At 39.3% G+C, this 26257-nt stretch overlaps 4 protein-coding genes and 1 long non-coding RNA gene across 10 annotated transcripts in view; 2 read left to right on the forward strand and 3 right to left on the reverse strand.

Moving 5' to 3' along the window:
- The window catches only part of tmem43 (transmembrane protein 43), a 7052-nt gene extending 3983 nt beyond the window's left edge, over window positions 1-3069 (forward strand). For both annotated transcript variants that reach the window (XM_086292439.1, XM_086292440.1), the window contains exons 5-12: window positions 30-79; window positions 165-234; window positions 315-385; window positions 477-604; window positions 710-784; window positions 1890-1991; window positions 2080-2197; window positions 2282-3069. In XM_086292439.1, coding sequence (XP_086148565.1) covers window positions 30-79; window positions 165-234; window positions 315-385; window positions 477-604; window positions 710-784; window positions 1890-1991; window positions 2080-2197; window positions 2282-2484 — 817 coding nt within the window. In that variant the 3' untranslated portion in view covers window positions 2485-3069. The remainder of the gene's footprint in view (window positions 1-29; window positions 80-164; window positions 235-314; window positions 386-476; window positions 605-709; window positions 785-1889; window positions 1992-2079; window positions 2198-2281) is intronic.
- Window positions 3070-3476: 407 nt separating this feature from the next.
- LOC147330699 (rho-related GTP-binding protein RhoA-B) lies at window positions 3477-8737 on the reverse strand. The gene is made up of 5 exons (XM_086292443.1): window positions 8630-8737; window positions 7536-7693; window positions 7147-7267; window positions 4331-4461; window positions 3477-4236 (listed from the first exon to the last, which is right to left on the reverse strand). Exons 2-5 carry the CDS (start codon window positions 7689-7691, stop codon window positions 4063-4065), a joined length of 582 nt encoding a protein of 193 aa, XP_086148569.1. The 5' UTR covers window positions 7692-7693; window positions 8630-8737; the 3' UTR covers window positions 3477-4062.
- Window positions 8738-12168: 3431 nt separating this feature from the next.
- Window positions 12169-17329, reverse strand: LOC147330700 (cytokine-inducible SH2-containing protein-like). 2 transcript variants are annotated; one of them, XM_086292512.1, is made up of 3 exons: window positions 17311-17329; window positions 12966-13123; window positions 12169-12865 (listed from the first exon to the last, which is right to left on the reverse strand). In XM_086292512.1, the coding sequence occupies exons 2-3, from the start codon at window positions 13102-13104 to the stop codon at window positions 12360-12362; spliced, it is 645 nt and encodes a 214-aa protein (XP_086148638.1). In that variant the 5' UTR covers window positions 13105-13123; window positions 17311-17329; the 3' UTR covers window positions 12169-12359. The 2 variants fall into 2 exon arrangements, with proteins under 2 accessions (XP_086148638.1, XP_086148637.1); XM_086292511.1 differs by lacking the exon at window positions 17311-17329 and adding an exon at window positions 15314-15594.
- Window positions 16483-23811, forward strand: LOC147330701 (uncharacterized). 2 transcript variants are annotated; one of them, XR_015129106.1, is made up of 5 exons: window positions 16497-16533; window positions 19393-19453; window positions 20446-20492; window positions 20707-20856; window positions 23492-23811. It is a non-coding gene; the product is annotated as an uncharacterized LOC147330701 (long non-coding RNA). The 2 variants fall into 2 exon arrangements; XR_015129107.1 differs by lacking the exon at window positions 19393-19453 and having other exon boundaries at window positions 16483-16533.
- Window positions 19351-26223, reverse strand: twf2b (twinfilin actin-binding protein 2b). 3 transcript variants are annotated; one of them, XM_086292506.1, is made up of 11 exons: window positions 25698-25740; window positions 25332-25409; window positions 25052-25230; window positions 23639-23734; window positions 23457-23561; window positions 23360-23374; window positions 23219-23260; window positions 22976-23101; window positions 22642-22792; window positions 20945-21066; window positions 19351-20848 (listed from the first exon to the last, which is right to left on the reverse strand). In XM_086292506.1, the coding sequence occupies exons 1-11, from the start codon at window positions 25738-25740 to the stop codon at window positions 20681-20683; spliced, it is 1125 nt and encodes a 374-aa protein (XP_086148632.1). In that variant the 3' UTR covers window positions 19351-20680. The 3 variants fall into 3 exon arrangements, with proteins under 3 accessions (XP_086148632.1, XP_086148634.1, XP_086148635.1); XM_086292508.1 differs by lacking the exons at window positions 23360-23374; window positions 25698-25740 and adding an exon at window positions 26199-26223; XM_086292509.1 differs by lacking the exons at window positions 23219-23260; window positions 23360-23374; window positions 25698-25740 and adding an exon at window positions 26199-26223.
- Between the last annotated feature and the right edge of the window lie 34 nt (window positions 26224-26257).

Genomic DNA, 26257 nt, shown 5'->3' on the forward strand with positions numbered 1-26257 from the left:
AATGCAGCTGACTGTACGTTTTAATTCAGGGATTACCAGGAGAACGGTGAAACCAAAACAGAAACTACATACACCTACAGTGAGTTTCTTTTTTGCAGTCTGTAATCTTTGGTAACAGCACAGCCTGTGCATAGAGGTTATATTTTATAACTCCTTTTTTGTAGACACTGAGTGGAAGCCAGAGTTGGTGAACAGTCGTAATTTTGATAAGGAGATTGGTCACCAGAACCCGAGGTACTAAAACATATTTAATATGGTCTTCTTGTGTTTGTGTGTGCATCCAGTCCATGCTCACTTCAGTCTTTGTGTTTCAGTGCCATGGCTGTTGAGAGTGTGATGGTGGTGTCTCCTGAAGTCCGAACTGGGCCATTCATTCTGTCTAAAGGTTTGTCTAAGCAAACACACAGCCACTACACATATGCTGTGTTTCATGTGTTTGGATTTTAGTACTCAGTTAATTTCCTGGTTATCATCAGGCCTGGTGGAGCAGATAAATAACTTCCAGACACTGAGTTTGGGGGATTTTCCTGTCTTTAACTTGGACCCTTTTCTCTCTATTCATGATGACTACTTCTATCACACTCCAAATCCACGCAGGCCAGAGGTGAGCATCTAGTCGTGAGTGCCTCACAAATAATCTCAGTGTTGCACTCTGTTATATGTTATGCGTTCCACACTTGTTGACTTTGAATTTGTTTGAATTCATGAGGTGGGTGACGTGCGGGTGAGGTTCTCCTTCGCTGGACTGAGCAGTGACAACTCACGCCACGGCCCTGCTCAGACGGTACAAGCTACAAATGTCTGATTAACACATTCTCTGCCTACATTTGCACTGGGTCTTGACTGTAGTCTGTTTATAGGAGACTGATGTACCTTCAGGATCTGAAAAGTGAATTCAGTGCCTTAAACCTGCATTCTTTCTGATGGCCACCAGGGGGAGACTCCTGGTTAAAAACAAAGTCTGATTGTGTAGAAGTTTATGGAAAAGTGACCCTACTTTTCATTTCACTGTTACCCAGTAAACATTTTCCTAATAAGTTTATGGTCTCAGTTGCTAGCATCAAATCTTCAGTAGAACATAATAGTCATGAGCATGCAATATTCTCAGTAAACTCTAACCCTTATTCCTGAGGTTGACTTCACTACAGCTATGTCCATCTTTTATGTACTGTCTTTGGTCACAACCTACATGATGTTCTTATGTTGCTATTTATAACATTCAATAATAAAATATTTTATCATTAACTTTCATAAAAATCAATTTAAGTAGTGTTTTAAATGATTATTAATACAAATAGAATTTGGATAGTCAAATATATGATCAAGTATTTCAAACATTTACTGTTTATGAGTAGTTATTATAATATTTTGGTGGAGGTACGGAAACTTAATATTGTTTTTAAGTTTTATCCATAACAGAATGACGTGGGATATTTTCTTGATTGTTTTTATCTATAATGTACCTGTGTACTACTATAAAACTGCACATGAAATAAAAAATTGTATACTGTAAACATATAGAATGTACTATACTGTTAAATGAGTAAATTTACACGGCACCAAATAATCATGGTAAAACTTTTTCACAGCTGTTTTTTTTTTTTTTGAAAGTTTAGTAGATCAACATGAGGACAGTTCTGGTCTCCTTTGGCATGCTGCTTACATTTATGGGATTATTAAAAAAAAGTTGTTTTGTTGAGGAAAAAGATGTATGTTCTTCAGCCAAATGTGCCGTTTATTATATTCCAACCAAAAGCCCCAAACAAACAAATGTTCAGTTTACCATGAAATATGAGCAGGAACAAATATTGTCAAAAGAGTTGCTCATTTATGTATTTATATTAGATTAAAACTAAGTCTCTAACTCTGCTTCACATGCGGTTTTTCAGGTCAGTATTGTTGCCATGCAGAGAGGGGAGCAGCTGCTGCCATTTAAAACCAGATCAAGAGACACTCTGGAGATCCTTTATCTGGAGGAGCTCTCTGCGGAGGTCAGCGTGGGCTTCATTTCCATTTGTTGGTTTAAATTCTCTTTCTGTGTGTCTATCTGGGTAAAGCGTATTTCTGTGTTATCTGTAGGAGGTGTTTGCAAGGGAGCACCAGTTTAACAGCATGAAGACTTGGGGACTCCGGGCTGCAGGCTGGGCCCTCATGTTCCTTGGTATCCAGCTGAGCATGCAAATCATCTACACGCTGGGTAAATTAACCCTGCTGCTGTACAGTTGTGAGTGTCCTTCCTTGCTTCTATTATTCATACTTCCTGTCTGTTGTGTTCCTGCAGTGGACTGGGTTCCTGTCCTTAGAGAGCTCGTGTCCATTGGACTGAAGATCTTCGCCTTGTGCGTCTCCTGCTCGCTGTCTCTTATCGTTATTGGGTTTGGCTGGCTTTATTACCGACCGTTGGTGGCAGTAGCTCTAGGAGCGCTGGCTGTTCTTCCGATATTTCTCGCCCGCTCAGGACTTCCCGCCAAGAAGAACGCATGACTATTGAACTGATGATTATAGATTTTCTGATGGTGAGCTGCAGATGTTTTGTGTTGCCAGTTTTTTCCCCCAGTTTGTTACAGCCTGCACAAAGGGTTGTTGTTGATTTAAACAAACATTGAGTGTATGGGTTTGTTTTTTGGTTAAATAAATTTAATCCAGCATGCATCAGTTTCACTGGCAATATATAGATTTTTACTTCACCAAAGTTGTTCCTTCCATTATATGTTTGGTTTTTTTTTTAGCTTGAATGTTTTTCACCCAGTTAAAAATAAATGCAGTCGAATCCAACAGTCCTGGACAAAACTAAGTGCTCAACACTCTTCAGAACTTTGCATTATTAAGGTTGGATTTAATACACTGATAAGTGAAACTGCAGTAGTTTTAGCTATGTGCATCCAATGAATTGTTTAACTGTATATTTGTTACATACCTCTGTTTTCACTGTTTATAAAGCTCAGTAGGTTTAATAATTATTATTTGTAATCAAAAATTCAGTTCTTACATGTAAAACAGAAAAGACACCAAAGAAGTGGGGTTCTCAATTGTGTTTGCTTTAAATGTTGAGTAAAAGTTTGAAACTACTTTTGGCTCATGTTTTCATTCAGGAAAAAGATCACCTTCAACTAGAGATGATTACTGATATGTGCTTAGAACAAAAAGTGAAGGTAGAGGCAGTTTGACCCCCAGAAAGTCTGGGCAGGTTTATTTTTCACATTCACTGTCCTGATCAGTAAACATCTCGGCTGTCAGTTTTTTAACAACTATTAATGGGATTCATTGACATGCTTGTGTGCACTCAGGCTCAGCTCACAGGGGAACGGCCAAAGAGTGGCCCGCATTAATCCAAAATGTTCACCATAAACTGAGGAGCCTAAAGCATAGGCTGGCCTTTGATTTTCCTCACCACTGCATAAAGTTGAATTCTGTTCCTAGGCAGGGCTTTAATTCATTAGTTCAGTTTAATTCAGTGTTCAATCAAGTGATGCAAGTTATCCAGATTCTTACAAAGTAATTTATTACACAAAACACTAAGTTTCCATTTGCATTTTAGCAAAAAGATTTTCCAGTCTCGCATTGTGCATGTGATCATAATGCAGATTTGTTTATGAAGAACACAAACAAATTTTGACTTTGTGTGCACGAGTTTGTCAATAATTAAAGGACTACGGGTCACAGTGAGCAGGTACTTCAACCCTAGTTGGCTGTGGAAACATTCCTCTGATCAGCTCGCAGGGCTTTAGCACTTAACTGCAGTTGGCAGGCTGACACTACGGTTCCCCCGCTGACCTTTTTGATTACATAGAACGTGTGGATAAAGGAGGTTTGATTATTATGGCAAATTTACTTATGTTTAAGTACAAAAAAAGTATTTTCCATAACTTCAAAGTTGAATACTGACAGAACCTGACTAGTTTTGCTTAAGACCAAAAAGAAATAAAGAAATAAAAGAAAAGTAAAAGCATTACATCTTTAGTAAAAACTGGGGAGAACAGTCTTTTGGGTGGGTGTGTTGGGGGTAGGTTTGACCTAATTCTCCTTCTTTCCCCCTCCAGGAAGCAGTCCTCATGCCTCCTTTTACAGTAGGACGCATTTATTACTCTTCTTTCCCCGCCTGGCCTGTAGTGCAGCCCTGGTAGCCATCTCGAATACTTCCCTCACACCATCCTTTGTTTTTGCAGAGCACTCCATGTATCCAAAGGCACCAATCCTGTTAGCCATGTCCCGCCCATCCTCAGGTTTAACGGGTTCCTAAAATAAATATAAAGGTCAAGAAGCAATGTTAGGAAAAAATCTTTCACTGACAAAGTTTGTTTGTTTTCTTGCTCAGGGCGTTAAGTTTTACCTGCTTCATTTTGGCAAGTTCCCTCCGAGTGTGCTCATCATTACGCAGATCCTTTTTGTTTCCCACTAGTATAATGGGAACATTAGGGCAGAAGTGTTTCACTTCAGGGGTCCACTTCTCAGGGATGTTCTCTGAATAAGGAGACAAATATAGCAGCATTCAAAGCAGAGACACACGGCTGTTGATTATTTTCCTAATGGATTACCGTACTGTTGCTCTGTAACCCAGCAGGAAAACACTAATGATCACAGACTCCTATAGGCTAAGAGGATGTCATTTAACATGTTTTGCTGTGCAAACTAGGGCTGCTCAATTAATCGAATTTTAATCACGATTACGATCTGGGCTTTCAACGATCATTAAAAATGACTGAGCCGATTATTAGCCCCTCCCTCATTTATCCGCGACACCTTAAAGGCCGTCTGTGAAAATATTGTCGGGCATAAACCGGTCCGTGGCGCAAAAAAGGGTGGAGACCGCTGATTAAGAGGACCCGAGGGAAGCTCGGAAAGCTAAGCAGAAGTTATTTGGAGAGGAGAGTGACTGCCGTTGGTTGAAAAGAGAGTTAAAAAAAAAAAAAAAACTTCAGTGGTGTTGCACACTATTTTATATTATTTTTTTAAAGTTATTGTTAACCCTTTAAAGCCGGTCAGAGCAGCACGCTCCGTTTTGCGTAACTATTTTTAAATCCCTGTAGAATCTGAACCGTGTAAGCTAGCGCAATAATTTGTTTTGCATATGAAACCGGAGGAGTTGTACTTACATCTGATGCCATCAGCTTGTCCTCGGTCACGGTTTCCTTCCACATATAGCTTTGCAAAAATTGCATAAAAAGCGCTTGCAGGAACAAAAACATAATATTCCAGAAACACGCTTTGCCGTTCCTATCAGCTGTTCGTAACACTTCCCACAGTGAAATGATGCACATGCTGTTTTCTTTGCAAATTTGCATCATAGGATTGTTTTTTGTTTTTCCTGCAGTATATAAAAATTGCTGTATCTCCAAAATAAAACTATGAAGACACTCAAAATAAATTTCCTGTGGTGGGAAACTATTTTTTTGCAACTTTATTGTATTTAAAGTTTTGAGGGATAAACCTCTTAAATTTCTCCAAGTAGAAATATATGTAAACAAAACAAAAGCGATTTTCAATTTTTTTTGTAGTTTATTGCACTTTTTTGCAATTTATGTAATTACTATGGACTTAATGCATACATATTATTAAAATATGGGCTATAACAGTTGTATTGATGTATAGCAACTTGAAATGCTCCCACAAATGGCACTACAGCATGTAAAAAAATAATATAAGCTCTGGTGGACTTGGTTCTATGGTAGGTCTTAAAGGGTTAAATAAATATCGTCAAATAATCGTGATCTCAATTTCAGTGAAAATAATCGTGATTATCATTTTTGCCATAATCGAGCAGCCCTAGTGCAAACAATGCAAAAATAAATAAAATGCTGACATTTGGCAGCAAGCAGAAATTAAACGATTATTTGTCTTAACTTAAAATCACTGCTAGTGACTTTTCTTTTAACTTGTAAAAGTTGCAGCTCTGGGCTGTATGCGAGATAAGGTGGTGTGGACTTGAATCAAGAAGAGCAGATACTTTAGATGGAGAAACTTGAGAACAAGGTGTGCTGTAATGGTACAGATCACATGATAAATGTGCGTCCACTGTGATGTACAGAGGAGAGCAAACTGAGACTCATGGTGGGAGACAGTCATAACATGACTCCGTGTCCAACAGCTGTTTTCTATGTTTCTGATTCTTAATATTAGATTATTCAAGCTATGACCAAATCTCAAGAATTTCCATCGGGTCTGTTTACAGTGAACTCTTTTTTTCTCATTACCAATGGTATTGCAAGTGCTCAAGCCATTATTTACAATAAATATACACATATATTAAAAAAAAAAAAAAGTGGCTCCATAGTGTTATGGTTTACACATTCATCAGGAAGGGCATCCGGTGAATCTGCCAAATCAAACATGGGGGGCAACCTACTGTGGTGACACCATGTGAATGAGGGAGCAGCTAAAAGCCAGTATCCTCTAGTACACTTCGTCTTATTCCTGGCAAGATTGCTGTGACATTATTGTCAATACTCCTTCTTACCCAGGTACTGGTTCAAAACGCAGGCGCTACTGTTAAATATATATAGTAATAATATAGCGCGTAACTCCTGCCTCTTCTGTATTACCATCTTATTTTTTCTAATACAGTTTTTTAATGGAAACCCTTGTATTTAAACATTTAGGTTTAACAGAGAAGCTGATCAGGTAAAACAAACAAATGGAAAGTAAAAAACATTTTACTCTGAATTTTCAGGCCAATATTTGAATCCTGAATTTGTCTTTTATGTGCTACACAAGGCAAAGACCTTAAATAGAGTAGGGGTAACTAGGTGGTGGAAGTAACTAGAAGGTGTTCAAATATCACCTTTAACCACCAATGAAAACACAAAGAACTGGCCCACATAAGAGTTTCAGATTTCAAAACAATCTCCAGAGGTTTTAACTCAAGGAGAGCCTTCTCTGCACCCATTCACTCAGTAAAGCAGTGGGCAGCTATCAATCCAGCGCCCAGGCAGCAGTGTGCAGGGATGGTACCTTACTCAGGTAGCCGTTCGGTGGATTTCAACCCCCGACTTTCTGATCATGGGGTGAACACTCTAACTACTGAGCTATCCCCTCCCTTTTTTAATAGTCTTTTTTCCCCCTCCCACAAAGCCTTTGGTGGTTTAGTCATAATAATTTAAAATTAAAAATGAGCTGCAACATTGCTGAGTCTCCTCTGTTTTTACTTACCAAGACTGTCAGGGCTGTCAATGGAGAAACACATGAGAATGACATCAGTGTCTGGATAGGAGAGCGGGCGCAGTCTGTCATAGTCCTCTTGACCTGCTGTATCCCAGAGTGCTAACTCGACCTGCCAAAAGTGTTTAGAAGCTGAAATATCTTCGAGCAGTGCACAGTCGGTAGCAGGTGGGCAGGTCAGACAATTAATTTTGCCAATAAGCAGAACTCAATCTGCTCAATAATTCAAACTCATGCAGGTTAGACTAGATCTAACATGTTGGTCTCCTGTGAAAATTAACTGCCCACCCTGGTCTATAGGTTTAGCATTACATGAGTGCAGCCACTAGAGTCCTCCAGTTACAAAACACCGATTCTGGGAAGAAATAAATACTGCTTACCTGTTTGCTGTCGACTTCAATGTCAGCAACATAGTTCTCAAACACTGTGGGCACGTAGACTTCTGGAAACTGGTCCTTACTGAACACGATGAGCAAACAGGTCTTCCCACAGGCTCCATCTCCCACTATGACCAGCTTTTTCCTGATTGCTGCCATAGCTTCAGGAAAAAATATAGAAGATTGATTAAAACATGTGAACGTCATCTATATCAGAGTGGGTAATTTTATTTTATTACACTGAAGCATTGTCCAACTTTCTAACACTATGCCTGTGATAAACGATGAACTGCCAGCAACCTTCAGCTGTGCTGGCAAAGTCCAAACAAAATAACACCGGGGCTAACTGTGCAGCTTTCTGCGACAATATCACCACCATCACGGCTTTTCATGGTCCCCTGATCAGCCATACTGTACATACTGTCAAGGGCCCATCGCGACATAGTTGGCTTACAAATTAAGAGTCATACAGTGAAGCCCTCTACTGTGATGTTACGTTTCCGCTCCGGTGTTTCTGACCCTCTCCGGCATCAAGCTCGAACAAAAAAATACACATACATATCCCGTCAAACATTTATTCCATCACTACAACACTGGCCGTATTAACATGCAAATGTATGTCAGCGAAATATAACTTGGACCCCCGCAGTGGTGTTTGACCCAGATTTAGTCTAGAAGGATGTTGTGTTTACTGAAGCTAGCTAATCATCGAGCGTTAGCTTAGCCGGATGTGTGTGTCCTGTAAGCTCAATTTGAATGTTTACAACATAACTCGGGGGTGCTACAGTAAATGCGTACAACACGTGTGATATAATGTACTCAGGTCGTGTTTGTTGTTTATTTCAAGCTGCTGAGCCGGAATCATTGCTTCTCCTTTCAGTAACAAACCGGTACCGGTTTAGCCTGCTAGGCTAGATAGCTAGACTTAGCTTAGCATAACGGAAGTCTATATGACTTTATCGGTCCGTTAGCTCACTAGCTAGGCTAGGCGAAATATTGAAGACACAGATTTATAGTCAGAACAATAGTATAATTACCCACAATAAGTGTTAGAAAATATAACAGCTACAGGATTCTTGAAAATATTTCCAACTCACCAAGTTATTAGTTAAAAATCTACTCAAATGAAGCCCAAGTAGTGCTTTGTTAGCTTCCGCCGCTGCTTCTTTACTGTGCGCCGCTATGAAGGATTAACAGGAGGGAAGTGAGGGGGTGGGGACCGCACAACAATGTACTACAGTACAACACCACTCTTCTCAATAATAATAATAACAATAACAATAACAATAACAATAACAACAACAACAACAACAACAATAATAATAATATCACTGTTTTAATCAATACTTGTATACAGCAACATAAAAATAACATATATATTAGCTTTTTTTATATATTAGATTAAACACATGTGTTATATATAAGGAGGGACAGAGTACCATATAATTATTGGGGTTTTTTTTTTTTCGTATTTTACTTTCTGTTATTGAAATTTGCATTTCCTGTATTAAACTTGAATAGAGAGCATCATTATAAAAATTTCAAGCAGGAACTGACACTCACACCTGCAATTATATCTTCAAACTGCAACATCAACATTGTTAATAACATTTTATTACAAAGATCTGCCTGAGTTGTCATTATCATCATCATCGACTCTTTACAATTTTCTTCCAGGTGATACAATTTCTAATATAACTTTGGTCCAATATTTGAAGTTTGGGGAGGATGTGTCTTTTCATGCACTAAGAATTCTTCTTGCAACTGTGATTGCCCTTACTTTTATCACCGCTAAATTGTATTTCGATGCTGTGGGTGGGACTGATCAGCCTACCAATACACATAATTTTGGTAATAAGGGTATTATCAAATTTATCCATATCTGAGCTTCTGAGCTCTATACCTGCTTATATTTCCAAGTAGCATGTGCTAATGTTTGCATGTCTAGATTGCATGTCCAACATAGGTCGTTGGATGTTACACTCATACTATGAAGTTTAGAGGGAGTGAAATAAAAACTGTGTATTAGTTTATATTGCATGGATTTTCCCCTCTACCTCTTTTGTGTATTTATGGATGAGCAATATCAGAAAGGAGTACATCAGTGGGTCAGCTGAGATTGAACATTTTGGAAAAAAGTTAGAGGTAAAGCTGAGATACTCTGGACAGGTGCAAAGGGGGGATAGTGAATATATTGGACTCCATAACATAATGAATATGGAAATGCAAGATAGGAAGAACAGAGAGAATGATCACACACACACACACTGTAAAAATTAAAGGACAGACACGAGAAACACCCTTCAACCTGGTTCTGAGTGTTGATGTTTCATAGTTTGTCCACCAGAGGCAACTTCCTGTTGGAAACACCTGTTTTGAAGTCTGCAAACAACGACAACAAAGTGATCCGAGCAGTGGGGCAAAGAGTAAAGGTGGGATTACACTTTCCATGTCCATGAGCCACTAGGGTCAGCGTGACGTAAATTTCCTCATCAGACTGTGAATACGAGAGTCAGTGTGGTTGTCTGTGTACCTGCCTGTTTTTTGTTTATATTACAGCGCATCAACTATGCATGCACCCAAGGTCATGGACTTTAAGTGGACTTCAGAGAAGTATAATAAATAATGGCTAGTTGGCTGTCGGGTTTCCAGCTGTCTGTGTTCATGTCTGCAATGGAGAATAATCAAGGCCTAAATGAGTAAATAATAACTACATGTAAGTGTTGTGGAAATCTGTTTGTCTGAAATGAAAACAATCCCAGCTGATATTTCCGAATATCGTAATTTTAAAATGATCAAATATCGGTATCCTTATCAGTCTTAATTTTTTTTTTTTACCTTTGTTGGATTTAGAGTAAAAATCAATTGCTGGCTTTCAGTTTTGTTTCTAGAGTATTACCTGGATTTAGTCTGCTAACTGATTTTTGATAGGTAACGCTGCAACATTTTTAAATAATCCTAAACTATTTTAGGCGTACGCACCATGAAAGTCAATGCATCGACTAAATGTCCTTTTCAATAGGCCACAGGCACGCCTGACAGCGTGAAACTGAAGCAGGAAAAAGGGTGACGTGCCAAAATGTTTTCTGTGATCACTTCTAATAAATCTGCTTCACAGCTTTGAGATCCATAGATAAAGTTCAGCCCATCAGTGCTTTCATGTCAGTGGATGAAGTCTCATTTTTCCATGACAGCACTGTGTTCATGCTGTTATACACTTTTGTAAAGACTACAAAAAACATGAGCATCTTATAAAGTCTGATTTAAGAGATTATAGAGTACAGTATAGTAGAAGTCTGATCTTTATTCAATGTTGCATATAGAAATGACAGAAAAATTACTGTAAAATCAAATTATAGCAACTTTATTGTAAATGCAATTACATCATTTACAGAAGGGTTTTTTTTACTGTAAAAAGTTTTTACTGTCACTTTTTACAGTAACTTTACTGACATCCAGCTGCCAGTAAGAATTTGCTGTAGACTGACTTATCTGTATCATGAGTATTAATGGTCTGATCCTTTAAGTTCATTTACTTTAGTCACTACTTAAATAGAATTTTAAATTGTAATGAAGTATTTCTACACTGAGCTGCTGCAACATTTACTTCAACCTGAGCTCTCCTCCTGTATCAGCATATAGCTCTTAAATGGCACATGGCTTCATTTAATATTGCAGTAAATCCCAATGAAGGAGCCTCATTCTGATAAAGATCAATGTGATCTCGATAGAGATTTTATTCTGCTTATCCCGATCATTTAACTGTGGCCTGAGAAACGATTTAAGCCTTTCGGCGGCAGGTTGGAGCTGAAAGGCACACAAACAGAGCGTGAGCTGGCAGTGCAGCAGTGTATTAATAACCGCAGCACTTACTCTAATCCTGATAAGAGGCTTTTTCTGCGCTGCTCAGTTCCAACTCGTGGAAACGAGCTCAGATGCGCTTCCATGAAAACAGTAATACCTCACATTTATCTGTGTGCTCAAGTGACCAGTAATTCAGAAGAGGGGAGGGAGGGAAAGACACACACACACACACACACACACACAACAGCTGGAAAAATAAACATTTCCGAGATTTAATTCTCAGAAATGGTATTTATAATCCTCTTCTACAAGCTACAAACAGGCCCTCTTTGTTGGCTTTTGCATTCGTTGAAGAGCATTTGATTTGTTTATGTTTCCTTTCTGGAAATGAAAGATATCAGATTTCTGTCAGGATTGTGAATACTAAAGAAGTCCACATCACATTATATGCAAACACTGAATTGACAGCAGAACTCTGGGTACAGACTCTGCATGGTTCCTTTATTTGTCTCACATGTTGTTTTGTCTTGTTTTGCAGTTTACACATCTGTTTGTGTGTATTTTGGAGTTTTAATCTCTTCCACTGGAGAAAAACTGTTTTTAAGTTACGAAACCCCAAATTATTACTGTCATCTCTGCTAGAGCAACAAAGCACAGAGTAGATGTTTTCTTCACTGATTTATTATTTATAAGCGGAGGCTGCTTTATTGAAGAACACTCGAAACAGCTGGTTTAGGAGCTGCTTTCTTCTCACTGGGCCACATTATCAAAAAAAGAAGGAAAGAAAACAACTCACATATTGGCATTGCACATTTCACAGTAGCTGGGGTCGGCATGTAAAAATAATTGAATATTTATTGAAGAATACCAGCAGCAGTGCAGTAAGAATAAGCTCATTCATGAGCAGTGAGGTCAAGAGTGGTTTATTATACATAAATATATCAAAGAGTCCCCGATTCACAGTATCCGCTCAACGACGCGACCATATTCCAGTCTGACTGTCCTGTCGCTGAGGGGCAGGTATTATATAGAGAAAGGATAGTCCTGCAAGTAGAAGAGCAGAGGCTTTGGGAGGGGCAGCTGGTTGGGGCAGTTAGTGTGCCTGTTGATGGTGAGGCGTGTCAGGTGCTGCAAAGAAGGGAAAACCTCCAGTTTGTGAAGCGGGTGCTTCAGCTTCAGGGGTACTCCTCTGTCTTTAGCTGCGTGCTGGGAAGGGTCAGGTTCCATTTGGGGGTGAATGTCACTAGATGTCTGGTCCTGTGCTGCGTGGCCTGAGCTGGTGTAGTGCTGTATAAGGCTGAGAACATCTGGGAAGGACTGCAGCTGAGGCAGGCCAGGGGAGACAGAGTCCAGCCAGAAACAGCCCTTGCTGTACTCTATACGCACGCTGGTAGGTCCACAGCGAGTCTTCACTGACAGAGCCAGCATGTACTGTGGATGGCTGCTGTCCCGCACCAGGAATGTGCCTTCAGACTTTGTGAGGAGAGCTTCCCGAGCTTTACTTGCTGAGATGGGACCCCAGTACCAACCTGTGGAAGAAGACAGTTCAGTTATTAGTGTTTTTGTTTTTTGTTTTTTAATAGCCACATGGACACTGACACTAGAAGTGTTTAAATGTGGCTGGCGTACCAGAAGTCTGCAGATACTGGAAGGTGGTGGTGATGCAGCGGAGGTCATCTGCTGGGTCCCAGGATGAAGGGGCAGGATCCGAGCAGGATGACTTTCTTTGTTCCTCATGATGGAAAATGGTCACCGCCTGTACAACCATTGCTGACTTGACAGCACACCTGTGGAGACGACGATGACCATGTAGGAACTAAGAGATCATCTGAACTATATTCCCTTAATTAATGCGAATTGAGTTGCTTATGTCAAATATGTCTGTCCCAAATCTCCCCGTAGTGTTAGCTGGTTGGAGATCTGTCGACACTCCACCACCCTACTGATGGAAGCATTATAATCATGAAAGTGACCATTCCCATCAGGACAACGGGAAAAGTGATCAGTCAGAAAACCTTTGTGCTTATTTACAGTGAAGCCTGCCGCTAAGGTTACAAACAGAGTCCCCTCACCACAGGGTTAAAGAGCAGAGGTGGGACCAAGTCATTGTTTTGCAAGTCTCAAGTAAGTCTCAAGTCTTTATCCTCAAGTCTCAAGTCAAGTCTCAAGTAATGTCAGGCAAGTCAGAGTCGAGTCTCAAGTCACTGGTGTAAAAGTCCGAGTAAAGTCACAAGTCTGAAATTTTGAATTTCAAGTACTTTCGAGTCTTTAAAAAAAAAAAAAACGAAAAAAGAATGTTGCAGTTATGCTAAATGTAAATATTAGACCATGTAATTTTTAAATCTGTGTTTTTCTCAACACATGACAAAATAGTGAACTTAGAAAATATACACAAATTGTGAAATTGCACCTCTTTAAAATGCAGCTCAATTAAACCTAGCTCCAAGAATAATTTTCACCGACGGTTCTGAGATAAGCTGCATGTTATTCTTGGATGTGGTTGTAGGACCGGCTTTAAAATCGCATGACAAAAATATCATACACATTAAAAAAAACTGCATCACCAACGTAGCCTGGACAACATTTGCTAGTTAGATGAAGTCAGCTATCTCATTGTAGCATATTTATATGCATATTTATAATCATACGGTTGTTGGAGTGAGTGCATACACTCATGAAAGTTTAGTAACTTCAGGTCACTGCAACAAGCCCAGGTAAAGTTTACCGACGGATGGGTGCAGGACCTTGAAATGCACCGTGTAGAACGAAAGACCATCGTACGTATCATAAGTTTACCAGTCTCACAAATTGTCGTCATAAATACACATTCGTTAACCGTTTATTAATAGGACCTTTGAGCTCAACGGTAATTAATTAGTAGTGGAAATAATTTCTGGTACGCGTTACAGAAATGTAGCAGTGACAATAATACTGTATGTTGTAATCGCACTGGGCAATTAGTGATACAAAACAACTGTTTTATCCTGTGAATAAAAGTATATGTTTTTGTCAATGTACCATAATAACAGAAGCGAAACGCAATATTGTGTCAGGACAATTCACTATTTATGCACAATAAATAAAGGAGCATAGCGCGACAATTTCTGTTCAGCGCCAGACTTGCTTGTAACCTATATCACCAATTATGTTAAGAAAATGACGCATTAACTACTAAAAAACTCTGACCTTTGTGGAAATGCTTGGAGCAGACTAACATGTGAGCTGGAGTGTTCTGGGACGTTATATTTGGTCTTTGAATGGCTGCAATCCAGACCATCCGTTGCGTCTTTGTTACTTCAGAAACATGGCTGAACAATTTCTCTTCAACGACGTAATCCGATAACAACCGATCTCTTTACCCGTCGGCTGTCATGCGACCGGCTATTGCAGTTAATAATACAACGGCTTCTTGACATTTTTGTGTTTCTTTTTATCGCTGTGTGACTGATTTCAATTGAAAGCCTGCGTGCGCTAGTACCTCTTGCCACGAGTTCCCAGAATCCTTTGCGGTTTTACCCCTGAATGACGTCACATTTTCAATCTCTATATAATATGCATGTTAAATTTTATATTTGGGGTGAAATATCAAGTCTTTTCAAGTAAACCGGTTCAAGTCCAATTCAAGTCCCAGGTCATTGGTGTAAAAGTCCAAGTCAAGTCACAAGTCTTAGAACATTTTTTCAAGTCAAGTCTAAAGTCATAAAAGTAATGACTCGAGTCTGACTTGAGTCCAAGTCATGTGACTCGAGTCCACACCTCTGTTAAAGAGCACCTTTAAAAAGACACCCATCTATATTTACACACACATGCACAACTCAAGTAAATGTGCCAATTCAGTTACGCTGAATCCAGCTTTATTTATACTGCGCCAGTTCATAATAACTCGTCTCTTCAGCTTATTTTGTACCTTACTTTGAATCATGCATACTGCAATAAAATACCCATAATTACCCAAATCATATTAGAAATGTTCTTACCTCAAATCAGGAAAAACCATAAGGATTGAAACCAGTGTAAAAACAGCCCTGCAGTGAATATTTATAATATTATTTATAAAATAATAATAAACGGTCCTCCAAAGTTTTCGGTTCAGTCCTTCAAAATGATTCAAATATATATAAGCGTGCTGAGCGCTGGATGTGCGACTGAAGCGCTCCCCTCACTGAGTGAGGCGCAGAGGAGACAGCAGCTCTGTTCAGCCGGACAGAGGTTCCCGGAATCTGTTTCCAAGAAAGGTTTTGTGTTTCAGCGCCCGCAGGGACGCAAGAGCCGCCCGCTGCTGGCCACCTCTGCGTCGGGCTCCGTCAATAAGCACAACTTCCGCCAAACCTTTCAAAATAAGATGTAAAAGACCCTCTCAACTCTTAACTAAACGGGATGAATTGCATCGGAACCGCAACGAGCTGGGCGCTGTTAAATGGCCTCATTGTTTGCTGTCACGTTTGCAGGATTTAGTTTTCGTTTTGATTCTTTTTTTAATGTTATAATTAGTTAGTTTTAATCTTTTAACACTGCAGGTGCAATTAAAAAAAAAAAGCTAAGAAATAACAGCCATAGAAGTTTGCTTCTGCCACTGACGTTTTCTTTTCTTTATTTAGAAAAACACATATTTGTTTGTATATCTGTCTTTTGTGCCCGTAAGTCAAAATGGACTTAGAATTTCTAAATTTCAAGTTACATAAGGGTTAGGGTTGGTCTGAGACTTCTAACTCAAAATGCTGAGAAGATAACACCACATGTACCATGATAATAATAACTATAAATAAAGTTGTAGATTTTAAATGGAAAATTGATAAATTTGATTATACCCTATAATATTATAAATAATATTTTTTTGTAAATAATAAAAATGTTGAGAAATAAACAAAGTCTGTGGAAGTTATCATATAATACATAGTAACAAAATTATTTTAAAGGTAGCCTTTATTACAACAGATCACTGGTCAGTGTTGGGGGATAATGTGTTTAAAATACAAAATATGAGTAACTGTATTCCGTTACAGTTACCGTTTAAAAATGTGGTATTTAGAATACAGTTACATTGTTGAAATAAATGGATTACACAGCGGTATTTTCCTGTTTTATATTGTCGCGGGTCAGGACTGTTTGGGTTTTGTTTGACAGCTATGTTCTGCGGCAACGTTATGGTTGCCATGGTTACAGGGTGCCGCTCTCTCTGCGAGTGTGTGTTTCCTGGGTGAGAGAGGCCTTTTTGTTGTTGTTGTTGTTGTTGTTGTGCTAAGCTAATGGGCAGAGTGTTACAGGTATCGCCCTAAAGAATGTTGCCTCATGGGCAGTGTAGTCCGTGCTGCAGGGAGAATGGACCGCCATACCCGTTATGTGTCTGTGATCGCGAGGAGGGAGAAAAAGGAGAGTGGAAAAGTAACAGTTGTCATTCAGCAGAAACGGGAGCTGGAAGCATGTAAATATAATAATAATCACTGCAGCCAAGAAGAGTGCCTGACAAGCCCAGTTCTAAGTATGCTATTAAGACTCGACTGTAGGGCCTACACCGTGTTCGTGTTTTCCTCCGAAACAATAAGTTCCGTTGGAGCAGCCTTTCAACGCCTTTCTCTGTCTCTCGCAAGCAAAGTTGACCCAGATAACAAAGTAAAGCTATTTTTCATCTATGAGCCCAACACGGAACCGGACGTATTAGCCAGAGGTCCCTTTACTATGGTTAGGAGCCGCGGACCTCCAGTAATAGTAATAAATCACACAGAAATAGTACATTCATGTAGTTGTAAAAAGCACGATAATATATTAAGTAATCCAAAGTATTCAGAATACGTTACTCTCATTGAGTAACGTAACGGAATACGTTACAAAATACATTTTGGGGCATATATTCTGTAATCTGTAGTGGAATACATTTTAAAAGTAACCTTTCCAACACCCTACACTGGCTGCATTAAAGCGTGTATTGACAAAGTCAACCTCTTATTTTGAAAGCTTCCGGTTATGTTCAGCTTACCATGCTGCTGTTGATAAGTGCTGCTGTTGATAAGTGCTGTTGTCATGCGCGAAGGAAATATTGTTTATTTACAATTATTCTGCGCAAGACTGTGATATTACGCAATACCAACTTTAAGTGTGCAGACTGTAGTTATTATTTTATTGTATGACACTCGGTGAAGATTATGTCCAAACATTGCAGCATGTTAATATTTAATTCTTCAGCTCTTTATTTCTGTACTAAATGTGTTATGTTATCATGAAGAAAATTAGGTGTGGCGCCTTCCCTCTTGCAGATGAGCTAATGTGCTTAAAATTAGTATGTCTTCAAACAGGTTCATCCTAATGTACCCCACAGTTTCCATGTGCAGAGATAATGACCTCATGAAAGCTGCTATTCAGCTCTGAACCAGTTTTCCAAGAAAACAAGCTCAAATCAACTCAGTTTCCTATGAGATACAAAAGCAGCAGAAAGCACAGCTGAATGCTTCCGAGTAGAGCGCATTCCCGGAAAACACCAACACGCACGCACACACCCACACACACATGCTGCACACATACACATACAACCAGCTGACCTCTGCTGCTGAACTGTGACCCCTGCTGCTGCTTTCCTGCATGACTTTTATCACCAACACATGTGCACAATTAAAGGGAAAGAAATGAGGACACACACACTAGAAAATACAGAAAACATTTTATTGTAGAACCATTGTAAAAGAACAGCCCTCATTTGATCCTAGTCAGAGCTCAATCAGGTCACTGATGAAGGCAACTGTAAATAATGTGGATGAGTTTGTGTCTGCTAAAGCGTGGTCTGTGGGCACAGCACATGCCTGGGTAGTGTACTGTAAAGGATACTCCACCCTGAAGCAAAGAAATTCATGTAACTTCCCCCACAGATCTTGATGAGCTGAACTAATTATTAGTCAGGCGATCAAAGAAGATGGAAATAAAAAGGCAGGAGAAGAGTGGAGAGTAAAAGAAAATTTTAACCCTTAACCCCCCCCCCCCAGCTTTATTCTGGAGACCAGCAGAGCAGTCCAGTTCATACTGTATACAACAACACAGATATGGTTTAACTGGCAGCTCATTATAGTCTGCACTGTTTCCAATGGTCAGCAGGGGGCGACAGAGAGCCGAATGAGAAAATGACCTCACTGCTCTCTTGATCTGCAGCCACTGATGAGATTTTGATCTTGATTGCTAGTTTCCAGTAAGCTTTGAAACTACACGTTGCTCATAGTCACATGCAGAGTAAAACAGTCGATAAAGCAGAATATGCTGTAGGGAGTAGTTACCCTGTGATCGACAAGTTAGTCGATCAGATGAGTGTGGAATATCCTCTCAGACTGACACATCTAGATTTTTTTAAAACCCTACAAAACAAGACGGCAGCAGCTGAGACTTTGAAGTGAAATGACCAATGTCAGAGAGGCTACCCCCAACAGTTACAGTACTATGTAAAAATCTCGAGCCAACCCCCTTTTCTTTATATTTTGCTTGGAAATTGGTGTATCTAAATTTGAAATGTGCAATCATACACGGAAATGGGGTATATAAATGGTAAATGGCCTGTATTTGTATAGCGCTTTACTAGTCCCTAAGGACTCCAAAGCACTTCACACAACCAGTCATCCACACACTGGTGATGGCAAGCTACATTGTAGTCACAGCCACCCTGAGGTGCACTGACAGAGGCAAGGCCGGACACTGGCGCCACCGGGCCCTCTGACCACCACCAGTAGGTGGCGGGTGAAGTATCTCGCCCAAGGACACAACAACCGAGACTGTCCAAGCCGGGGCTCGAACCAGCAATTTTCCGATTACAAGGCGAACTCCCAACTCTTGAGCCACAATCGCCCCGATACATAAGGCAAAAACAATGTCTGTATGATTATAATGCGCTTGAAAGTCAATAATTTATGTGACCAACTTCGAAAATCTTCAGCACAGTCTAAACTCTAGTATTTTCTTTTCTGTATTTTCTTTAAGTAGTATTCAGAAATAGTTCTGGAGGACATTTAGCTTTTTTCTTTGTTGGTTGCCTTTTGTTCTGTTCTCTATCAACATCATCACACAATGCTTTAATAATTATCAGGTCTGGGCTCTGGAGAGGCCAATCCATGACTGGCAGTGATCCACTGTGTTTTTCTATTGAGGTATGCTTTTACTGCATCTCTGGTGTTTCTGGGATTCATTTTGACAACATCTACAACACCATTGGCTGAAATACACCCCTGAACCATGACAGAGCCTCCACCATGTTTTACAGATGGCTGTAGACCCTTAGCTGTTGTACTTCTCTCCCGACCTCCTCTCTACATCTGTTGCATCCAATTTCATTATGCATGTCCAATAACAATAAACATAATGCTATTCATTACTACGTATCAATAATTTGAACAAAATATTACACTTACATTCATCACTCCATTAGACCTGTTGTCACTGATTTTTGTCCAGTTCTTGTGTAATGTGGCATATGTCAGCCTTTTCTCCCTGTGTCCCTTCCTTAAGAATCCTTTCTTGATGCCCGTCCCTCCACTGAGAGCATTTGTGATGAGGTTTTAGTGAACAGTAGAAGGGTTAGCTGAAGGGCCAGATGCATTTCTCAGGTCATGTTTCAGGTCTTTGTTGGATTTTTTCCCACTTCTTCAGGACATGAATTTCAGAGACTGTTCATCTGCTGTTGATAGTTTTAAAGAAGTTTTTAAGCCACGTTTATCCTCCACTTGTTCCGCTTTATCAGCGTTTTTACAGACACACTGCACACTATGTTGAGATAAGCCAAGATCTTGGCTAAAAGCTATTTGAGCTGACGTCTTTCATAGATTTGAACTAAAGAAATCAGTTCTTTGTTGTTGTAAAACAAAACTGTTTTACTCCTTAAGTTTTTTTTAACTATATATTTGAATGATTCAAATGATTCATAGGTCAGTGTTAAGAGTTTTAACAAATAAGTAAAAAAAAAAATCTCCTGAAAATGGTCAAGGACTGGACGCAAAATAACTGAAAAAGCATTCAGTGTTGAGAGAAAAAAAACTATAAAAGACCTGCAGAAAGCCTGACTCCTTCCAACCAAAATCTAAAGAAATGACATGTGGCCCAAGACTTTTACATGTTATTGTATGTTGCTATTGTCTATTTTTAGAGCTTTACACAGAGATGAGGCTGCACAGTGAAAACCTACAATGCAATGTAAGTTTTATAATGTCTGCTGCATGATTTAAAATGACTTTTAACAAGAATTTACAGTTTCATGATGATGATGCATCCCCTTTAAAAAAAATGATTAGATTAAGAGACATGAATAAATTCAAATCAAATAACAAGTCAATTCTTAGATATCGTGTTGTGTGCTTGTGTTATGCAAATGTGTGTAATGTCTAATTTTCTTCCCCGTTTTCTCCAGCACCCTTGATGAGGCGTTTGTTGCCCCTTTTCCCTCCCGGGCCACGGGGCTTGACAAATGCCTGCTTTAAAGTGTGCTCCATGGGGTGCACCTCCTCATACAGGAAGTCTTCTGTCAGACCATCACCACTGTCTATCTCCATCTAAGCAGGTATGGAGAGTAGACAGTCATTAGACAGTTTACACAGTGACAGTGGTACTACAGATTATTTGTCACCGTCTCTGTGGGAGAGCTGTACCTTTTTAGTGACTTCCAGCTGGTAGTCTCTCTCCACCTCGTCCAGTAGCCTGTTCTTACAGCTGGAGTATAACATCCGCTCCTTGATGCTACAGGTGTACCCAGGCATCGAGTATATAAACACTGAAACATAGATGAAGCTGATCTGTTGATATTTTCTGCCTCACACAATCAGCTTCACTAGCTACTTCACTACTTTCTGTTATAGATGACGTACTGTGCTGATTTCCTCATTTGTACATAAGCATCATTCATGACATGAAAATGCGCAAGACCATAGTGGGTCTTAAGTAAAAAGAGACACAGGCCTAGATAGCTGCAAACGTTACATATTGTAGATCTGACTGGAACATCCTATAATTAAGCACACACGAGGCTAACCCCACACTGCTTTTCAGAGTAACTAACTGAATAATTCCAGCTCATTTGTTCAGTATAAAAATCACTTGTACAAAAGGTTCAAACTAGATTAACAGCTCGGCAGCTGATTATATAAAACAAACAATGTTTTTAAATAGGTTTCGCATGAAAAGGAGACACACAAGCTTATATCTCCTCTGTCACTGTCAATGGTAATTCATTTACATGTGTACTGGAACAAAACAGGCGTTCATTTGCAGCTGTTATGGAGACTGGACTAGTCAAGTCCAAGTTAACACTCAAATCTTTTTAGCTTTTTGGCCCAGCCGCTGACAGAAATAGCTGCTATATCTGTAGCTCGGTCATCAATGTTCATAATTCTAACTGTTTGTGTCTGCTTATTGGTGCTGGCTTTATCAGAGCTTCTTCACAGCTGCCTGTTACTTGAAATCAGGCCAGTGAAAGCAGGGAACATAAACAACAGAACCAAACAGCGAGGCGAAAGATGATAAAATCCCCCACAGACCTGAGGAAACTGCAGAGTTCACATTATACAGCAAATGTGATTTGTCAGTATCTATAGAAACACTTATTTGTGAAGTGAATAAGCTGAGCGGTGCAGTGTTCTTGATGGTAATTCAGTGCCCTTTTTATATGTGTATTGTGCACACTTGTTAATTATTTTTGTAATATTTTTGTAATTTTTATTTTCGTGTTTACAATCAATCAATCAATCAATCAATCAATCAAGCAGGCAGGCAGGCAGGCAGGCAGGCAGGCAGGCAGGCAGGCATATAGGTAGTAGTTGTAGATGAGTTGGCATGCAAACTATGGGGGACCAAAGCAATAACAAGGACATTTTTGGTGTAGCACCCACTTTGCGACCAGTTTTACCCAGCAACCACTCAGCAGCCACTCAACAACCAACCTGTCGGAGAGTATGCATTTTTTTCCCAGCCTCCTGGAGAACTGACCAGTCTCTAGACCTGTGTGACTGAGGCCTAACTAAACTTGCTAGTGTTAGCTAAAAGAAATTCACCTGGATGACCTCAAAGCTTCAAAATAATGGTCCCCAAACCAATTGATGATGTCACAATAGCTAAAGCCAGTCTTTATGTACAGTTTAACTTGTGGTTGGCAAACCACATGGTGTCACTCAACAAGAATTAGAAGAAGTTAGGAGAGACTAACATCCTGAAAAAAGTGGAGGTGATGATAGTTAAAACAATATGTGTGAACTCTGTAAGCTACTTTCATTGCCCTTCACTTTTATAGCACCAAATTAGTGCTTTACAAGTCACAGACAGTGCGTGAGGAACTCAGTGAGTTTTTACTGACCCAGAGCTTCCTCCTGCTGGCCCTGATGGGAATGTTTGAAGATGAAAAAGTGGTATCTAGGTGAATCTGTGGGAATCCTGTAGGGAAGTTCGTGGATTTCTGTAGGTTTAGTGTGAACCAGCTCGATGGTCTCTCTGTCTACATCCAGCCTCTGCAACACAACATACGCAAGCAAATGTAATTACTTTTGAGGGGTCAAGTCACGTGCAGTTAGTTTCACTGGCAAAAACACACCCTTAGATGTTGTTATCAAATATATGTTGTATACTTTTTACTGTATACATGTAAATATTCACTGTTTAATGAGCTATAAATGTTTTCTATGGGGGCTCACCAGCTGGATATAGTTGATGCGTTTATGCTTGAGTTGCTGCAGAGCTCGTTTGGCCTCTTCTTGTAAAGGAAACGCAAGACCCTGAAGAGTCTGTGCCCGTTTGTCCAAGCCAAACTCCATTGTTACCTTCAGGGGAGGGAAAAACATATTTGCACTGCTTCTTCCTCACATGAAATGCAACTAAATCAGCCAAAAAAACAAAATCAAAAAACAATCTATGTCTATGCCGAAGACTTCACAAACCCTTGCTCTCGCTGTCGGAGTCCCAATTCGTCTGCGTTCATCCTGCAGACAAAAGAAACAGTATTGAAATCACTATACAATAAAGTTTTAACATAAACATACTTGAATTCTTTTATCATAATGAAAACAAAATCAACATACCCACACAACTTTATCCTGCAAGGAAAACACACACAGGATGAGCACAGATAACTCACGTACCTATAAGAGTCATATAGCTTTGACAGCCTGTCTGTACCTCTGTGATTTTAATTCGTTGTAACTCCTGCTCAGCTGCTGTGAGAGGAGCTGGGGAGGAGCAGGAGGACCTGTGGCGAAGGTATCCCTGGAAACACACGTCTTCCTAGAAACACAGAGACACCAATGGGTTGGTTGTGAGTGGCAGTCCATCAGTTATTATGCAGGAAGGACCATACTGACCTCCACCGTCCCAAATACTTCGTCTTTGATGTGACCTCCTCCAAACTCTTTCTTCAGTGTGGCACGAGTCGCTGCATACACCATCTTCTGCCTCACCTGGAGAACACCAGGACAGACACAGCGACAAAAAACCTTCACACAGTATTTGTGAGCGGGGAAAAACAGCCTGTATAACTGAGTTTGATTACAATTTGTAATTAAAGAAAAAGAAAAAAGAAATCTATTACTAAACGGTGTCATTTTTATTGTCACGCAATAATAATAATAAAATGATATTATAATTGTTTTTTTCTAACAAGTTCTAGTTACATTGTTAGAAAAAGTAGTTTCTTCTTCACTAGCAAGGGCAACTTGAGCGATCAAACTCTTTTCCATTGTTTTGATTTGATCAGAGTTAATGTGGGGGAGAGGTCCTGCACTAGCATGTGGGATTTGTTTTCTGTTTTCAGCTGTTTTTCTTACTGAACTAATTATAGTGTAATTTGTTTAGGAATAATACATGATTTTTATTCTTATTATCATATTATTTTTATTTGATCATTTTATTAGCATTTTATTATTATTTTTATTATGATTAATTTTTAGAAATTAAAAAATGTTAAAAAATTAAGATAAAAGTGAAACATTTCCTGCAGCACTCCAAAGTGATGGTGTGGGCAATATTGCACACATCCTGTCTATGTATGGAAGCTTGTTTCTGCCACTGGAAAAAATCACATCCATAAGACAAAATGTACCAACCTGTTATTATATAATAATTTTGGGATAATAACCTACAAATCTGACATATGTATGGCATTTCAAACAGTTATATTCAGCATGTGCAGAGGCTGTTTTTACATGAATTTGCTACAAAGTCTTTCTGTGCTCAATTTAAATTTGAGATTAAGATGTTGGCTCACAACCACGATCACATTAAATCAGAAACTGTAAATGTAAATAAAATCTAAAGATGATTATTTGTATATATATATTTAAGTAAAAAGTAATAGTTTGATTTTATTCTCTAAAAAGAGAATAAAATCAGACAGCCTTTCTCTTACTTTTTAGATGATCTCTGAGCTGTTTTTTTCCTTTTTAAGACATAAATTGCTGTTAACTATGTTAAATAAAACAGAATTGAAAACAAAATGTAAAAACAAACTAAAAAACATAATATCTCTGATTCTAATATTTTTGGAGAAGGCAACAACACATCAGATATGTTACAGATCTTAAATTATATTTAAAAAAAAATCTATTTTCAATGTGTGTTCACTAACAATAAGCATAAACTGATTTTAGCCTCAACTTAAACTAATATTAAGACATTTTTGCCACTAAACATGAAGTTATTTTGATTTTTCCACAGGACACTGTCCTACTTTTATGTCAGTCTACAGTGATGGTTTCGTAAATGTGCTGCACACATACTGGTGATTGGTCAGGTGACCATGCGATGAAGATCCACTCATAACCCTGCGCGTTCTTGGAGTCCAGGCGGTAGAGGATGTAGCAAGGCTCTAGAGGCGTGAGCAAAGGAAGCAGGAACTGGTCATAATCCTTGTCCCAGCTCCGGGCTGGCTCTTTGTATGAATGTAGCACCAATTCCTCTGCAGAGAGAAAAGAGTGAACAAAGTCAAGATTTGGAGATGTTTAATGAAAGCTCACTTATATCAAATACTGTAAAATGCCACAAATATTCCATTTTTACCGTTTCTGATAATAATCTTCAGGATTCTGATGGCACCTCCCCTCGCTCGGGCCAAAAAATCTTTCAGCTCAGATGTTGCTTAAGTAACCAGATATAAGGCAGACAAGTCAAAACTGAGGATGGGTGGTTGAAAGCCAGTGAGACAGAGCTGACCAAGTAACAACCTGAAACTCTACTTCAGGGAAAAAATTTGATCCACTGCCAGACGGTCACACCATCACCTGCAGTGACTCAGAGAGCAAACATGTGCCCCCCAAGAATCACTGAAGGATCTGATGGACCATCGTCGATAAATCCCCCAATTTGAAAAGCCTAAGGACAGAGCGTCATCACAGAAAACTCAAACTTTGGCTGTTTGTTATGTACTTTCCTTCTCTCTTGCCATGGTTACCAAACACAGCGCTCTCATTAATGATGCAAGATCAGGTGAGAAAGGTGAGAGAGGTTCGCTTCCGTCAGCCTGCCCACCTTCACGCTCCGATTACCAAAAGCCATAACACACATAAAAAGCAATGTATGCATGAGATTCAACTATAAGAGCCTGAATGTGCTAAACATTGTTAGCACTGACATCACAAAGGTGAAGAGAAATTTTAAATGACTAAGAACAGATTAAAAATGTTAGCACATACTTTTATAATAACACAGGATAAATTAGCCTAAAGAAGCTAAGCGATCACTTGAGAACAATCTTTAATTTTTTTTTTGCAGAAAAACATCAGAAGATGTGAAGATGTGTTATTAGCAGCAGTGTAGCTCAGAGTCTGTTAATAAAAAAGCATTTAAAAAGCTTTTCAAACTGAGCTCAGGGAAAACTGGGATAAAACTTAAAGGCACAGTTTACATTTAAAAAAATAAACAACTTACCAATAATTCCAGTTTGGTGAGACATCTTTTGGCAGTAAGTTTTCACCGCTTCACACTCC

This window comes from Aulonocara sp. 'chitande type north' Nkhata Bay, linkage group LG5, assembly GCF_057382095.1.
Source record: "Aulonocara sp. 'chitande type north' Nkhata Bay isolate Kocher_YH1m ecotype deep benthic linkage group LG5, A_spYH_male_GT1.1, whole genome shotgun sequence".
In the NCBI taxonomy this organism is placed as follows: domain Eukaryota; kingdom Metazoa; phylum Chordata; class Actinopteri; order Cichliformes; family Cichlidae; genus Aulonocara; species Aulonocara sp. 'chitande type north' Nkhata Bay.